Source organism: Belonocnema kinseyi, chromosome 6 (genome assembly GCF_010883055.1).
Source record: "Belonocnema kinseyi isolate 2016_QV_RU_SX_M_011 chromosome 6, B_treatae_v1, whole genome shotgun sequence".
NCBI lineage: Eukaryota > Metazoa > Arthropoda > Insecta > Hymenoptera > Cynipidae > Belonocnema > Belonocnema kinseyi.
In genome coordinates, this window is record NC_046662.1 from 12,852,766 (window position 1) to 12,870,500 (window position 17,735).

General features: G+C 22.7%; 1 protein-coding gene across 1 annotated transcript in view; it reads right to left on the minus strand.

Moving 5' to 3' along the window:
- The window catches only part of LOC117174226 (kinesin-like protein KIF20A), a 57,592-nt gene that overhangs the window by 1,004 nt on the left and 38,853 nt on the right, over positions 1-17,735 (minus strand). The window contains exons 6-12 of the mRNA XM_033363100.1: positions 14,055-14,099; positions 13,892-13,975; positions 13,579-13,810; positions 13,344-13,495; positions 7,984-8,235; positions 4,571-4,723; positions 4,326-4,489 (exon numbers count right to left, since the gene is read on the minus strand). Coding sequence (XP_033218991.1) covers positions 4,326-4,489; positions 4,571-4,723; positions 7,984-8,235; positions 13,344-13,495; positions 13,579-13,810; positions 13,892-13,975; positions 14,055-14,099 — 1,082 coding nt within the window. The remainder of the gene's footprint in view (positions 1-4,325; positions 4,490-4,570; positions 4,724-7,983; positions 8,236-13,343; positions 13,496-13,578; positions 13,811-13,891; positions 13,976-14,054; positions 14,100-17,735) is intronic.

A 17,735-nucleotide genomic window follows, 5' to 3' on the forward strand; every position in this document is an offset into this window, starting at 1 on the left:
TTTTCCGTTTTACGTTGAGAATTCATCATTTTTTCACAAAAATCTTAATGTTTTGTTGAAAATTCAAAAATTATTATTATTTGGGTGAAAATTAACTTTTTTTAATTAAAAATTCAAATTTTTGAGTTAATGAATCGATTTTTTATATTAAAAATTGAACTATTTTATTCGAAGGTTCAACTATCTAGTTGGAAAATAACTTTTTTGGTAAAAACTTATATTTTCTATTTGAAAATTCAACTGTTTTGTAGAAAACTCGTCTTTTTAGCTTGGAAATTCAACAATTTGGTTGAATTTTTTCCGTTTTACGTTGAGAATTCATCATTTTTTCACAAAAATCTTAATGTTTTGTTGAAAATACAAAAATTATTATTATTTGGGTGAAAATTAACTTTTTTAAATTGAAAATTCAAATTTTTGAGTTAATGAATCGATTTTTTGTGTTGAAAATTGAACTATTTTATTCGAAGGTTCAACTATCTAGTTGGAAAATAACTTTTTTGGTAAAAATTTATATGTTCTGTTTGAAAATTCAACTATTTCGTAGAAAACTCGTTTTTTTCTTGCTTGGAAATTCAACAATTCAGTTGACATTTTTTCCATTTTTGAGTAAAGAATTTATCTCTCTTGCATAAAGATGTGAATATTTTTCACATTCACAAAAAAGTATTTTTGTGAAAAATTGAAGCATTTAGGGAAAAATTAACTTTTATAATAAAAATTAAAAATTTGAGTTAAAAAACGTCTTTTTGGATTAAAAATTCAACTCTTTCGTTAAAAAGGTCAAGTATCTCGTTCGAAAATAACTTTTTTGTCACAAAATTTATATTTTTTGGTTGTTAAAAATTCAAAAATTATGTTGAGAAGTCATATTTTTTGGTTAAAAATTGAATTATTTGGTTGAAAATTAACTTTTTAAAATTTCAAATTGAACTATTTTATTAGAAAGTTCAACTATCTAGTTGGAAAATAACTTTTTTGGTAAAAATTTATATTTTTTGTTTGAATATTCAACTGTTTTGTAGAAATCTCGTCTGTTTAGCTTGGAAATTCAACAATTTGGTTGAATTTTTTCCGTTTTACGTTTAGAATTCATCATTTTTACATAAAAATCTTAATATTTTGTTGAAAATTCAAAAATGATTATTTTTTGGGTAAAAATAACTTTTTTAAATTGAAAATTCAAATTTTTGAGTTAATGAATCGATTTTTTGTGTTGAAAATTGAACTATTTTATTAGAAGGTTCAATTATCTAGTTGGAAAACAACTTTTTTGGTGAACACTTATATTTTATGATTAAAAATTCAACTGTTTTGTAGAAAATTCGTCTTTTTAACTTGGAAATTCAAAGAATTCAACAAATTTTGTTAAAAATTTATATTTTCTGGTTGAAAATTCAAATGTTTCGTAGAAAATTCGTTTTTTTTTTGCTAGGAAATTCAACAATTTAGTTGACATTTTTTTCCATTTTGAGTAAAGAATTGATCTCTCTTGCATAAAAATGTTTATATTTTGTTGAAAATGAAAAAATTATGTTGAGAAGTCATATTTTTCGATTAAAAATAGATTTTTCTTGTGTAAAAATTAACTTTTTTGATTGAGAATTCAAATTTTTGAGTTAAAAAATAGATCATTTGTGTTGAAAATTCAACTATTTCGTTAGAAAGTTCAAGTATCTAGTTCTAAAATAACTTTTTTGTTAAAAAATTTTATTTTCTGATAAAAAATTCAACTGTTTTGTAGAAAACTCATGTTTTTAGATTAGAGATTCATCTTTTTTGTATAAAAATTTTATCATTTTGTTGACAATTCAACAATTATGTTGAGAAGTCATACTTTTTGGTTAAACATTGAATTATTTGGGTAAAAATTAACTTTTTATATTAAAAATTCAAATTTTTGAGTTAATAAATCGATTTATTATGTTGAAAATTGAACTATTTTATTAGAAAGTTCAACTATTTAGTTGGAAAATAATTTTTTTGGTAAAAATTTATATTTTCTCGTGGAAAATTCAACTGTTTTGTAGAAAATTCCACATTTTGGTTTAAAAATTCAAATTTTTTTGGTAGAAAATTCAATCATTTAATGAAAAGGAAATATTTTGTAGAAAATTCGTCTTTTTGGATTGAAAAAAAAGGATTGAACTATTTTTATGAAAATTCTACTTTTTGAATGAGTTGAACTGTTTTTAATTTTAAATTAAAATATTTTTTGTCGGAGATATAAACATATCTTGGTTTAAAAAGATTAACCAATTTGTTAAAAGTTCATATTTTTGGGTTGAAAATTCAATTTTTTTTGTAGAAAATTCATCTTTTTATTTTGAAAATACAATATGGTTGAATTTTTCCTGTCTTGAATAAAGAAGCTTCGAAATTTCCTTTGTTGTTGTTGCTTTGTAAATAATGTAACTGTTTCATTTAAATTAATTTGCTTTCTTCGGGGATTCCACTATTTTATAAAAACTATTTTGCTAAAAAATTAATATTTTTTCGTAAAAAATGCAACTGTTTTGTCGAAAATTCAAATTTTTGGCCTGCAAATTCAACAATTGGGTTGAAAATAAACTATTTTTGTCGAAAATTCAACCATTTGGTTAAAAAATAAAATCACTCTTGAAAATTCAACTATTGTTGTAGAAAATTGATCTTTTATGGCTAAAAATGCAACTGTTTAGTAGAAAATTTAACTATTTGATAGAAAATTAACTTTTTCGTTCATAATTCTTATTTTCGTGTTGAAAATTAAAATATATGATTGAAATATAAATTGTTTGTTGAAAATTGAACTATTTTGTAGAAAATTTAATTATCTATATGAAAATTAAACAATTTTGAAGGAAATTCGAATTTTTGTTTGAAAATTCAACAATTTCGTTGAAATTTTTTTTTTTCATCACTAAAAAATCTTTCTTGATTGAAATTTCAACTATTTTGACAGAAAATTTTGGTATTTTAGCTGTTAAAAATGCTACTGTCTGGTTTAAATATTAATTACCTTTCTGGAAAATTCTATTTTTCAGTTGCGAATTAAAAAATTCTATAAAAAATTATAATGGTTACTTGAAAATTAAAAAAAAATTCGTTCAATTTTTTTTTAGACTGGAAAATCTTTCTTGATTGAAAATTCAACTCTTTTGATGAAAATTATTTATTTTTAATTGAAAATTCATCTCCTTATTAGCAGAATTTAAATCTTTTTTAGTAAAAAATGCGAGTTTTTGGTTGGGAATTAAAATGCTTTGAATAAGGATTTAACTAATTGGTTGTTTTCAACCCGGTTCTATATTAATATCAAAATTTCTTTTGGTTGAAAGTTGAACTACTCTGTTACAAATTCATCATTTAAGTTAAAAATTAATTTCTTTGGTTAAAAATGTAACTTTGTAAGGCAATTTTGTTGAAAATTCGTGTTTTTGAATTAAATTAAAAATTTAGAATTAAAATCTTTTTTGGTTGAAATATCAACTATTAAATATTTCGTTAAAAATTAAATTACTTGGTCGAAAGTGAAACTCTGATAGAAATTTTGGTTTTTGTAAAAAATTAATAATTTTTTCTGAAAATTAATCTATTACAGTTAAAAATCGCTTCTTGTTGAAAATTAATTCTTTTAACGAAAAATTTAATAATTCAAGTTGATTTTTCTATAATTTTAGTTAAAAATTCATGTCTTTGGTTGAAAAAAATTTTTGGAATGAAAAATTAAATTATCAATTTTTGGCTAAAAATTGATCTTTTTTATTGAAAATTCTTGTATTTTGTTGAAAATGTCTTCATTTTTGTATATAATTAATATTTTTGATTCAAAATGCATGTTTTTTGTTTCGCAATTAAACTTTTTAGTACATTTTCAATTAAAAATGAATTCAAAAAGTGAAAATTTAACTATTTCATTGTGGGTTGAAAATGTGTCTATAGCATTTGAAAATATAAATTATTAGATTGAAAATTGATTTATTTTGAAGAAAAATTCTACTTTTTTGTTGGTAAAAAATTAATTCCTTTAGTGGAAATTTGATCTATTTGGTTAAAAAGTCATATTTCTTTGTTGAAAGATAATCGTTTTAAAAGAAAACGTAACTATTCCATTTTTTGTTGAAAATACATCTTTTTAGTTGAAAATTCATATATTTTGTCAAAAATTCGTCTTTTTTTGGGTAGAAAATGCAATATTTTTACTTGAAATATTAGAAATTTAAAGCTGGAGGGAGAGGCGATATACAAAAAGGTGTGTCATCCGAAAAATTCAAACATTTTAAGCACTGTAGAATACAAATAAAATCAAGGGATTTTTTAAAAATTATTTTTAAGATACGTACTTCGATTCTGTGCTAGAGAGTTCTATAATGGAACCTTCCTTCGAGTGAGTTGGAGAACATTTTCGTGAGCGAGGAGATCTTCGTCGACGTTCTGAATAAGGGGCTTCTTCTTCAGAAGTGTTATCACAAACTTCTTTGTTTTTCCGTTGTCTCGTTTTCCGACACTGCAACAAAAAAAGGACATTTTTATTAATCTAGTTTTTATGGCTAAATATTGAATATTCTAAAAAATTTTAAATACTTACCTTGCTCAAAACGGTCAGTTTTTCGTTCTCTTTCTCTTCTTCAAGGGTCCTGAGTTGATCCTGAGCTAGTTCTAACTGCAATTTCAATCTGTGAACTTCATCCTTTGGCGTCGATGTCGCATGTCCTTTGAACAATTCTTGAAGTCTGGTCACCTGCGACAAATAAAATTATTAATTAAATTTAAGTAAATTAATTTAATTTAATTTAATTTAATTTAATCAAAGCTGTTATCCAATTTTTTCCCCCGGTTCACAAACATTTTTCAGGGTCAATAAAATTTAAAAAATCGAAATCTATTCGAAACTTTTTTCCATTTGAATTAATAAACAATAAATTATAGCATTCAAAGAGAAACTCTTGAATTTTAAGCTTTTAAAATTGAAGTTTAAAAGTTTTTCAATTCAAAACAGGGTGGCTGTTTTAATCGACGAAATAAATTCTCGGTTATTTCCCGGTTCGCAAACATTTTTCACTGTCAGTGAAATTAAAAAAATGGAACACTAAAGCTAGAAAAATTTCCACCTGAAGTAATAAAAACTGAGCTGCAAATCAAAGCACTCAATATTAACATTTTTCAATATAAAAAAATATAAATCCACCTTATCATTTGCAATGCTTTAAATTAAATAATCCATCATTGAACTTTAAAATTTTCAAAATTATATAATTTTAAGGAATTTTAAGCTAGAAACATCAAATATTGTATAATTGAAAAAAAATTAACTGAAAACTTCTTAAATTAGAAATTCAATTATTTTCTTTTTCAAAGTTTAAACATTCTTGGAAAGCTTCAAAATTTTATTTAGAAATCTTGAGAAATCTAGAAGTTGTTTTAAATTGGTTTTAAATTAGAAATTATTTTGGAAATTTTTTCAGAACTTCTAAATATATGTCAAAATTAATTGAATTTTTTCTACAATTTCCATTAAAATCTTGCAAATTTTAAAAAATTTCTTTACAATTTGGATTTATAAATAACAATTAAACATTTGTTATTTGTAGGCGAAATTTAAGTAATTTTAAGAGATGTGTAGAAGTTTTGAAAAGATTAAAACTTAATGTAAAATTTGAAAGGATAGCCTAATATAAAGCAAAATGCAGATTTTACGCGGATTTTAATTTTTTTAAAATTAGATTCTTTTCTAGAATTGCGAAAGGCTTCAAAAGAATAAAAACATTTCCTTAATATTCCTAGGAAAATTAAAAATAACTTTTCATTTTTTGAAATTATTTTAAGAGAATATTTAAAAAGTTTTTCAAAGATTTAAACAAAATTTTCAAAAAATATTCTAGAAGAATTTAAGAAAACTTTCTAAAATTTGCATGATAATTTTTCATCTTTTTAAAAATCCTAAATATCTCTTAAAATTACTCAATTTTTTTCTACAAATGTTCATTTGTAAATTATACATCAAAATTTTAAAATTTCATTTACAAATGAAGCATTTTTCAAATACAACAATTAAAATGGTAACATTCAAAGTTTAAAGGTTCTTCGCTAAATAATAGCATAATTGAAAAACAACAATTCCACTAATTATTTAAAAACGGTTGAAATCGAACGTGGACAGATTTTTCTTCTATAATTTTGTAAAATTCCCGGTAAAAAAAAATCACTGTCATTTCCCGGTTTTTCCCGAAAAAATGAAAAATTATATAATTTTACGCAATTTAAGCTAGAAACATTAAAAATTGAAAAGTAATATTTTTCTAACTTAACAGTTCTTAAATTAGAAGTTAAATTATTTTCATTTTATATAGTTTAAGCATCCTTGAAAAGCTTTAAAATTTAATTTCAAATTCTTGAGAAATCTAAAAGTGGTTTTAAATTTGACCAAATTCAAAATAATTTTTGATATTTTTTCGAAACCTTTAAGTACATTTTTAAATAAATTGAATTTCTCCTAAAACTTTTAGAAAATCATGCAAATTAAAAAAAAATTAAATTTTAATTGATAAATAACAATTGAACGCTAACTATTTGTAAAAAAGATTAGAGTAATTTTAAGAGATATTTAGAAGTTCTAAAAAGATTCAAATTCAAATTAAAAAAAGATTATTTAAAACTTGAAATGATTTCAAATAATTCAAACGAAGTGTGGGTACCGACAAAATTCGGCTATATTTCAAACAAAAAATTAGATTCTTTTTAAGAATTGTGAAAGGCTTCAAAAGAATAAAACATTTTTCTCAAGATTCCTAGGATAATCAAAAATAATTTTTTATTTTGAAAAATCATTGCAACAGAAATTTTAAAATAGTTTAAGAGATTATCAAAAAATAATTTGAAAAATTTTAGGCATTTTTTTGTAATTTTCAGGTTTTTCCAAAAACTGTAGGAAAAAATTGATTAATTTAAAAATAAATTTAGAAGTTCTTGAAAAAAAAAAATGTTAACTCACTTCGTTTAAATTACTTAAAATCATTTCAAGTTCTTAATTAATTTTAAATCTTTTCAAAACTTCTAAATATTTCTTAAAATTACTCAAACTTTTTCAAAAATAATAAGGGTTCAATTGATATTTATACGTCAAAATTTCACAATTTCACTTAACAATTGAACATTTTTTAAATGGAACAATTAAAATTGTAACGTTAAAAGTTTAAAAGCTTTTTGAAATTTCAACAATTCAAAGCATTTTATGTAAAAAATTCTGTTTTAAATTGTTTACTTTTAAATATTTCGTTTCAATTTACTCGCCTAAATGAAAAGTAAAATATTGCTAAATATTAAATATTAATTCTTTTTATAAATTCAAAAAATACAAATTAAATGGGTTAAAAATTGAATAATTAAGAATTAAACAATATTTTTAATTCCATTAGGAAGTTATTTTTAAGTACAAAATAGTTAATAAAGTTTCAACCGTACGTTTACATTTTTCAATAGCTACAAAAAAATAATATATTAATAAATTTAATATAAAAAATAACATAAAGGTAGATCTAAAACTTTGAATTAAAAATATTTTATTGACAAATCAATAGAATTTTCATTTAAAAATAAAATGATCAGAATATAAGATATATTAATTTCAATTTTTATTAAGACTTTTAAATTGAAACAGCTAGAATCTGGAAATTCCCAAATTTTGAACGGATTTAGAGTCGTTTTGTCAAATCAATTATTGTTAAGTTTTTTATACTTAGAGTACAAATCTATTTAAAAAATAATGTATTTATTTATATTTAGAGTTGATAAAATAAAACTGTTTTTCATGAAAAATTTTCAACTCCAAACGCTTTTAATTTTTAATTGTTTAAATCTTTAAGAATGCACTTTAATTATTGAAAAAACTTGTGAAATCATAATTGGGCAGATTTTCCATCTGAAAATTCGTAAAATTCCCGGTCAAGAAATAAATTCACTGTCAATCCTGTGTTATAACAAAAATATTGTTTAAAAAGTCACCTCTTTCTTTTCCCTGTCGATATCCTCCTGCAGAGTATTCACCAAATTTTCGTATCTCTTAACAGTCTCATCTCTGTTTTTCGAAAATTTCTCGAATTCAACTTGTTTCTGTTGAAGCTCATTCTGGATAGTGTTGTAATCTTCCTTCAGGTTTAAATTTTCCTGTTGCAACTGACGATCTCTCTCCTCTAATACAGTCAAACTATCGATTGTCGTCTTGCATGCTAACATGTCTTTCTCCAACCTCTCCTTCTACAATTTCAAGATTAATCGTAAATTTTAGAGACCAAAGTGATCTCAAAATACGGGAAATCGAGTGATTTTTCACGAAAATAGAGGAATAATAGAGAAATGAATTCTTTAAAATAAAATTAATAAAGGCTCCATATTAAACTCGGTATGTAATGCTTTACATTTCCTAAATTTCTAGTCGAAATATATTGCATTTTCAACGTTGAAACCAAAAAAGATGAATTTTTTAAACAATAAATCAATTTTCAACCAAGAAAAATCTATTCTCAAACAAATAATAGAATTTGTAGCTCAATTGTTGAATTTTTAACACAAAAAGATGAACTTTCAACCCAATGATCGAGCTCTCAAACAAAAAAAGATTAAACTTGGACCAAAAGCCAAATAGTTTTTTTTCTGTCAAGTCAAAAGGACGATTTTTTTAAAAGGCAGTTGAATTTTCAACCAAGCAGTTGCATTATCACTTAAATAATTAATATTCAACTTTAACCAAAACAAATTTTCAACAAAATAGTTCCACAGTTACATTTTTTAACCAAAAAATAAAATTTTGACCATATTTTTAAATTAAAAAAAAATTCTCCAGTTCAACTCTCAATAGAAATAGATTTATTTTCAACTAAATAGTTGATATTTTAAATTAGACAATTTTAAATAAAATAGTGCAATTTTTAACCAACTAGTTAATTTTTCAAACCGAAAGGGCGATTTTTTTAAAGACGCAGTTAAATTTCCAAAAAAAGAAGTAAATTTTCAACCAAGAAAGATTACTTTCTACGAAAAAACATGAATTCTCAACAAAAAACATAATAGCTGATATTCTAACTTAGCAAAATTTTGATTTTATATTAAAAAAATCAGTTGAATTTAACTGAAAAGACAAATTTTCAACAAAATACATCAATTTTCAATCAAATAGCTGACTTCAAAAAATGCAGCTAAAAACATTCATTTTCAACATAAATAAAAACGAAATTTCAACCAAATAGTTTAATTTTCAAACAAAAAGATGAACTTTCAACCAAAAAATTAATTATTAACAAAATATTTCAACTTTCGACCAAGTAGTAAAATTTTTAACCACAAAAGACGAATTTTCAACAAAATACATGCATTTTCACTTAAATAATAAATTTTCAACATAAATAAAAACGAAATTTCAACCAAATAGTTCAATTGTCAAACAAAAAGACAAATTTTGAATAAAAAAATTTATTATTAACAAAATATTTCAACCAAGTAGTTAAAATTTTAACCACAAAATACGAATTTTCAACAAAGTAGTTAAATTTTCACTTAAATAATTAATTTTCAACATAAATAAAATTAAATTTGAACCAAACAGTTCAATTTTCAAACAAAAAGATGAACTTTCAACCAGAAAAAATTAATTCTCAACAATGAGAAATCAATTATCAAACGAATACTTGGATAGTTGAATTTTTAAACTAAAAATATGAACTTTGAACCAAATGACTGAGTTATCAAATAAAAAAGATTAAACTAACCAAAAACCAAAAAGTTGATTTTTTAAGCCAAACGGACAATTATTTAAAAATACAGTTCAATTTTATACAAAGAAGTAAATTTTCAACCTACAAAAAAAAATAAAATAACATTTTGTACGAAAATACGTGAATTCTAAAAAAAAAAACATAATAGCTGATATTTTGAGAAAATTTTTGATTTTAAATAACAAAACAGTTGAATTTAACTAAAAAGACGAATTTTCAACAAAATACATGAATTTTCACTTAAATAATTAATTTTAAACATAAATAAAAACGAAATTTCAACCAAATAGTTCAATTGTCAGACCAAAAAGACAAATTTGGAATGAAAAAAATTAATTAATAACAAAATAGTTCAAATTTCAACCAAGTAGTTAAAATTTTAACAACAAAAGACGAATTTTCAATAAAGTAGTTAAATTTTCAGTTAAATAATTAATTTTCAACATTAATAAAATAAACTTTGAACTCTTTTCGTAGAACATTAACCTTTTGTTTAAAATTCATATTTTCTTGCTGATAAATCGACTGAGATCTTTTTTGGATAAAAATGATGTTTTCTGAAAATTTGTCTTTTTTATTTAAAAGTTAATCTTGTTTAGTATAAATATTGCATCTTTCTAGAAAATTTACGTTTTGGTTACATTTCGTATTTTTGCCTTTAAAAGCCAATTAAAATTTCTTTCGATGAAAATTCAACTCTTTTTTTGAAAATTTGTGTTTTTGATTTCAAAATTCACCTGTCTCAATGGATTTTTCATTTTTCTTAGACAAAAATGCAACTATTTGGTTGAAAATTTAACAATCTTTTTAAAAATGTATGCTTTTTTGCTAAAAATTCGATTCTGTAGCAGAAATTTTATCTTTCTTAAATAAAAATGCACTGTTTGGTTGTAAATTCGACAATTTTGTTTAAAAAATAATCCTTTTTGGTAGAAAATTCTGTTGAAAATTTCAATATTTCGTAGAAAATTTATTTTTTATTTTAATTTAATATTTTGGTGTTAAACAAACTAAATTTTTTTTCTGGATGAACATTCAAATAAAATTTTTGTTATCTTCCTTGACAAAAATGCAAGTGTATAATTGAAAATTTTACTGCTTTGTTAAAAATGAACTATTTCATAGGAAATTTAATTTTTGTTTGAAATTTATACTTTAATATTGAAAAGTCTCGTTTTTTATAAAAAATTCATCTGTTTTCGTACAAATTTTTATCTTTCTTGGATAAAAATTCAACTATTTGGTAGAGAATTTAACTATTTTTTTAAAAATAAATATTTTTGGTTGAAAAAATTTGTCGTTTTAGACTGAAAATTCAAATTTTTTCGTAGAAACTTATTTTTTGCTACAAAATTCATATTTTGGCCTTGAAAAGTCAACTGGAATTTTCTGATTTTTTAAAAATGAAAAATCAACTATTTTAAAACTTGTTTTTACAAAATAAAAACTCATCTGTTTTAAAAGCAATTTCATATTTTTAAAATAAAAATGCAACTATTTGGTAGAGAACTCAACAATTTTGTCCAAAAGTCATCATTTATTAAAAATTCGTCTTTTTGGATTGAAATTTCAATTTTTGTCATAGAATTTTATTTTTTGTTTAAAAATTCATATTTTGATCGCGAAAAGTCAACTGAAATCTTTCGTAACAGAAAATTCAACTTTTTTTTTGAAAATTAATTTTTTTAATTTAAAAATTAATGTGTTTTAGTAGAAGTTTCATTTTTTAAAATTGAAAATTCAACTACTTGGGTAAAATATCAACTACATTGTTCAAATTAATTAATTATTTTTTTATAACTTTCTTTTTTTTTCATTGAAATATATTGTATGATATTTTTTAGTTGGGGGTTTATCTTTTTAGGTTGAAAATTTAACTTTTGATTGGAAAAGCCATTTTTTGTTTGTTTACAATTGATTTTTCGACTGAAAATGTAATTAGTTTTACATTCAAGACTGACCTTTTTATTTAAAAATTGTCTTTTGGCTTGAAGGTTCAACAAATTAGAAAAACTTTTATTTCTGTCACGAATCAAAAATCTTTTTGTTGAAAATTCGTAGCCGAAGTGCTACTCGTCCCATCTCTAGAAGATACATGAATTCTCAACAAAAAACATAATAGCTGATATTTTAACTAAACAAAATCTTGATTTAAATTTAAAAAAACATTAAAATTTGATCCAAAAAGACAAATTATCAACAACAAAAAAACTCTAAACCAATTATTTGAATTTCTAGTTTAAAAAATAAGTTTCAGCCTAAAAAATAAAGAATTTTCAACCAAATAGATAAACATTCAACCAAAAAATAAATTTTCAACCTTAATGATAACAAATTTTCAATAAAAAAGTTTAATTTACAAAGAAAGAAGATGAATTAAAAAAAAATGCATTTTTAATCAAACAAATAAAATGCTGACATTTTTAATGGAAGAAAAAATCGTAAGATATTAGCTACTTTTTTTAACAAAGAGATCAATCTTTATATAAAATATTAAAAATTTTTTAAGTAGTTTAACTTTCAACGAAGTAGTAGAATTTTCAGCCAACAAAAGTGAATTTTCAACAAAATACATGCATTTTCACTTAAATAATATTAATTTTCAACATAAATAAAACAAAATTTGAACTAAAGAGTTCAATTTTCAAACAAAAAGATGAAATTTCAAGCTAGAGGAGAATTTAAAAAAAGGGTAATTTTTAACCAAATAGTTGAATTTTCAAGCCAAAAAGGCGAATTTTTCAGAAGCCAGTTAGACTTTCAACAAAAAAGTTCATTTGCAACCAAAAAAAGATCAATTTTCAATCCAAAAGACGAATTTTCTAACGAAAATTGTGAAATTTTCAAGACAAAAAGGCGAATTTTCTACAAAACAGTTGAATTTTTAATTTAAAAAAAATGGATTTTCAACAAAAATATTAATTTTGAATAAATTAGTTAAATTATGAACAAGCGAGATAAAATTTCAACCAAAAAAAATTGAATTTTCAATCCAAAAAGTATGACTTTTAAAACAAAAGATTAAACTCCAACCAAAACCCAAGCCATAAAATTTTCAAGCAAAAAAGACGAATTTTTAGAAGACATGAATTTTCAGCCCGTGAAGTTGAATTTTTCAACAAAAAACTTAATTTATTATCCAAAAAGATGAATTTTCCATGAAAAAAGAGAAATTTTCAACAAAATAATTAAAAATAGATTTTTTAAGCAAATAAAATTTTCAAATCATAAAGTTTAAATCAGAAAAGTTGAATTTTCAACAAAATAATTAAATTTTCAATCAAACAGTAAAATTTGTAACCAAAAGTGTTAAATTCTGAACAAAAAAAAGTACAAAAAAAAGAGATTTTTCAACTAAAACGATTAATTATTTACTAAAAATCTAATATTTAAATTTTCAGTTAAGAAAATACATATTACTTCTCAAAAGAATAATTAAAAATAGATTTCTTAACCAAATACCATTTTCAAGTCATAAAGTTCAAACCAGAAAAGTTGAATTTTCAACAAAATAATGAAATTTTCCATGAAATTTCAATCAAAAGGAAAAAAAGAGGAATTCTTTGAAGGAGATAAGAATTCACTACTCCTCACCTGTCTTTGTAATCTTTTGTTATTTTCCTTCTCGTCGGAAAGGGCAAATTCCGTGGCAGCGAGCGTTTTTAGAGTCGCTTTGATTTGTTTTTCAGCTTCTTTTTCTAGAGACTCTTCGTGAGAAGTTTTCGCCTGTATGAGCTCTTTGATCTCTGAATTAAAAAATCAGAAATTTAATTATAAATGGAAAATTAGATTTTTAATAATAACTGTCAAATGAGAACTATGAAACTACCTTTCTGAAGAGTCACAACCTCTATTTCTTTGTCTTTCGCCACCTTTTCCAATTGACCCTCAAGGTTTTTGCACTTTTTCTCAACCTCCTCCATCCTACTCTGCAAATCTTGGTTCTCCGATTCGCGCTGCTCGAGAAGAACGTTCATCTTTTTCAGTTTTTTCTGCAAATCTGCTGCTTTTTCCAAATCCATTTCCATTTTTTCAAACTTTTCTTTGTACTCTTCCAATGCCTGGAAATCAAATTTCAATAAATAATTGGGAAACTGTATCTTGTATTTAATTCTTTTTAAAGATTAAATTAAAGTGAATACCTCTGATTTGAACTCGTCTTTTCTTTTCGAAATGGCCAACAGATTTTGCATTTCACTTTTCGTCGCTTCATGGTCTTCATGGCACTGAAAAATAGAATCAATTATTTATTTATCCTAAAATTAATTTAAAAATTTTTAAATGTATTTACTTCAAATTATGTACCTTTGAAATCGTATCTTCTAGTTTTTGAATCTGTTTCGTCATTTCCTGCAAATAAAACGCATAAGTTAATAAAAAACGCGTTGGCTTTATTCAGTAGAATAAAAATTCAGAGCTCGCAACTTTTTCAAGGCAGGGAAAATAATTTTTTTTTTTCCAAATAAAGATTTAATGCCTTATCAACAAAATAGTAGAATTTTCAACTAGAAAAGATGAATTTTCAAACGAAAAATAAGAATTATCTACCAAAAGTTGACTTTTCAAATCGAAAATATGAATTTTTAACAAAAGAAAACGGGCGATTTTCAACTAAAAAAGAAATATTTAAATAATCAGTTTAAAAAATAGATTTTGAATAAAAAAAGGCAATTTTCAATAAAGCAGTTTCATTTTTAACCAAAAACCATACAAAAAGATGGGTTTTCAACAAAAAAAGTTTTATAGCTGAAAAATCGAGAAAAAAAAATTACTTTCAAATCCAAAAAGATGAATTTTCGTCATAAAAGCTCATTTTCAACCGAAAAACATGAACTTTCAAACAAGATAATCAATTTTCCATAAAAAAGACGAATTTTCAACAAAACAGTTAAAATATCAACTAAAAAAGATCAATTTTCAACCAAAACTGGAATAATTACATTTTCACTTACAAAAAATTAATTTTTAACAAACAAAAAAAACGAATTTTACACCAAATAGTTCAATTTTACATTCAGAGATCAATCTTCAACACGAAAAGAAATTTTAAACAAAGTAGATCAACTTTCAACTAGGTAGTTGAATTGTTAACCAAAAAATATGAATTTTTAACGAAAAATGTAATATTTAATGCTTTTAATAAAAAGTATTTTAATTTTAAATTTAAAAAACCAGTTAATTTCAACGAAAAACGAATTTTTAACAAAATAGTTAAATCCTCAATCAAAATAGGTTCATTTTCAACCAAAAAGTTTCATTTTTCTATCAAAAAAGATTACATTTTCAACCGAAAACTATTTTTGAATAAAAGAGTCAATTTTTCAACCAAGAAAGGTTTTTCAGTTAAGAAAAAAATAGGCAAATCATAGAATTTTCAAGCCACAAAGGCGAATTTTCGATAAAACATTTAAATTTTCATATAAAAGGTAATTTTCATCAAAATTGTTAAATTTTTAACCAAAGATGAATTTTCAAGCAAAAAATAAATAAATAAAATTTTTAAAAATTTTATCCGAAAAAATTACTTTTAAACGCGGAAAGATAATTTTTCAACAAAAAAGTTGATTTTGAACCAAACAGTTGCCTTTGCAATGAAATAGTTGAACTTTCAAGCAAAAGAGACGAATTTGAACAAAAGTTTTTAATTTTCCGCCAAGAAAGATTTTTCAGTCAAGGGAGACAAAAAATTGAAATAAATTGTTCAATTTTCAAGTAAAAAAGACCCATTTTTTTACATAACAGTTAAGTTTTTAACCTGAAGACGAATTGTTAACCAAAAAGATTTTTGATTAAAAACGATAAATTATTTATTAAAAATGTAATATATCCATTTCTGACTTAAAAATAAATTTTTAACTAAAAAGGCTGAATATTAAAACAAAAAATGAATTTTTCTCAAAATAGTTCATTTTTCAACCAAAAATAAACAAAAAATTATAAATAATAAAATTTCAATCCAAAACAACTAAGAAAGATTTTTCAGTCAAGAAAGAAACAAAAATTTATTAATTAATTTGTTGAATATTCAAGCCAATACGGTGAATTTTCTACAAAATTTTCAACCCAAAGGTTATTTTCAAGCAAATAGTTGAATTTTGAAAACCAAAAGATGATTTTTTAATCAAGAAGATTAATTTTTTACCAAAAAGGAAGAATTTTCAACAAATTAGTGGAATTATCAACTAATAAAGAATAATTATCGGCAAAAAAAGTAATAATTAATACTTTTACTAAAAGAAATTTTATTTTTAAATAAAAAAACCCTTTAAATCAACCAAAAAAGAACAATTTTTAACAAAATAGTTAAATCTTAAATCAAAACTGATTAATTGTCAACCAAAGAGTTGGATTTTTTAACAAAAAGGATAAAATTTCAAATAAAAAAGATTAATTAAAAAAAGTTGATTTTTCAATCAAGAAAGATTTTTCAGTCAATTTTAATAAAAATGTGAACCAAATTGTAAAGTTCTCAAACCAAAAAGGCGAATTTTCAACAAAATAGTTGAATTTTTAACAAATTATTTAAATTTTGAACCAAGAAGATTAACTTTTTACCAAAAAAAAAGATAAATTTTCAACCAGGTTGTCGAATTATCAACTAATAAATAATAATAATTCTCGGCGAAAATTGTAACAGTTAATTCTACTAAAACAGATTTTATTTGTACAAAAAAAACATTATAAATCAACTAAAAAATACGAATTATGGACAAAATAGTTGAATCCTAAATCAAAACTGATTAATTTTCAACAAAACAGTTGGATTTTTTTACAAAAAGATTAAATTTCAAATCAAAAAGACTAATTAAGAAAAAAAGAGTAAATTCTTAAACAAAGAAAGATTTTTCAGTCAATATTTAACAAAAATAACAACCAAATTGTGCAATTCTCAAGCAGAAAATGCAAATTTTCTATAAAACAATTGAATTTTTAGCTTATTTAAATCTTGAACCACAAGAAATAGATTTTGAAACAAAAATATAATAGTAGACTTTCCAATGAAAAAGAATTAAATTTCAATCATAAATATATGACTTTTAAACCAAAAGAAGAATTTTCAATCGAAATGGATCTAAAGGACAAAAAAAAATACGCAAAAACAGCTAATTTTCAATGAAAAATTTGAATTTTCATAAAAAAAGGTAATTTCCATAAAAATAGTTAATTTGTCAACCAAAAAGATGAATTTTCAAACAAAAAAAAATACTTATGATGAACATAGTTCAATTTTCAAAAAAATAATTAAATTTCCAACAAAAAATGACTTTTCAATAAAAAAATGTCATTTATATTACAATATAAACGCTGAATCCAAAAGGACGACTTTCTGTCCAAAAAGATAGCAGTAGACTTTTCGACCAAAAAAAATTCCTTTTTTGACAAAATATGTAAATTTACAACGAATAAATCAAATTTTCAATTAAATATTAGAATTTTGAATTTAGAAAAATTAAATTTCAACGAAAAATAGTTGAATTTTTAACAAATCATTTAAATTTTGAACCTCAAGAAATAGATTTTGAACTAAAAATATAATAGTAGCTTTTTCAATGAAAAAAAATTAAATTTCAATTATAAATATGACTTTTCTACTCAAAGCTGAATTTTAGTTCGAAATAAACCAAAAGGGCAACAAAAAAAAACCAAAAAGGCGAATTTTCTACAAAGCATTTGAATTTTCAACAAAAAATATGAATTTTCATAAAAAATAGTAAATTTTACAAACAAAAAGATGACTTTTCAAGAAAAAAATAAAAATTTTTATGAACATAGTTGAATTTTCAACAAAAATTTGTCTTTTCTACCAAAAGATGAATTTTTTGACCAAATGGACCAAAAGGACAAAAACTTATAATGAACATAGTTCAATTGTCAACAAAATAATTAAATTTCCAACAAAGATTCTTTTTTGACAAAATAGGTAAATTTACAACAAATAAATCAAATTTAAAATTAAATAGTAGACTTTTGAATTTAAAAGAATTA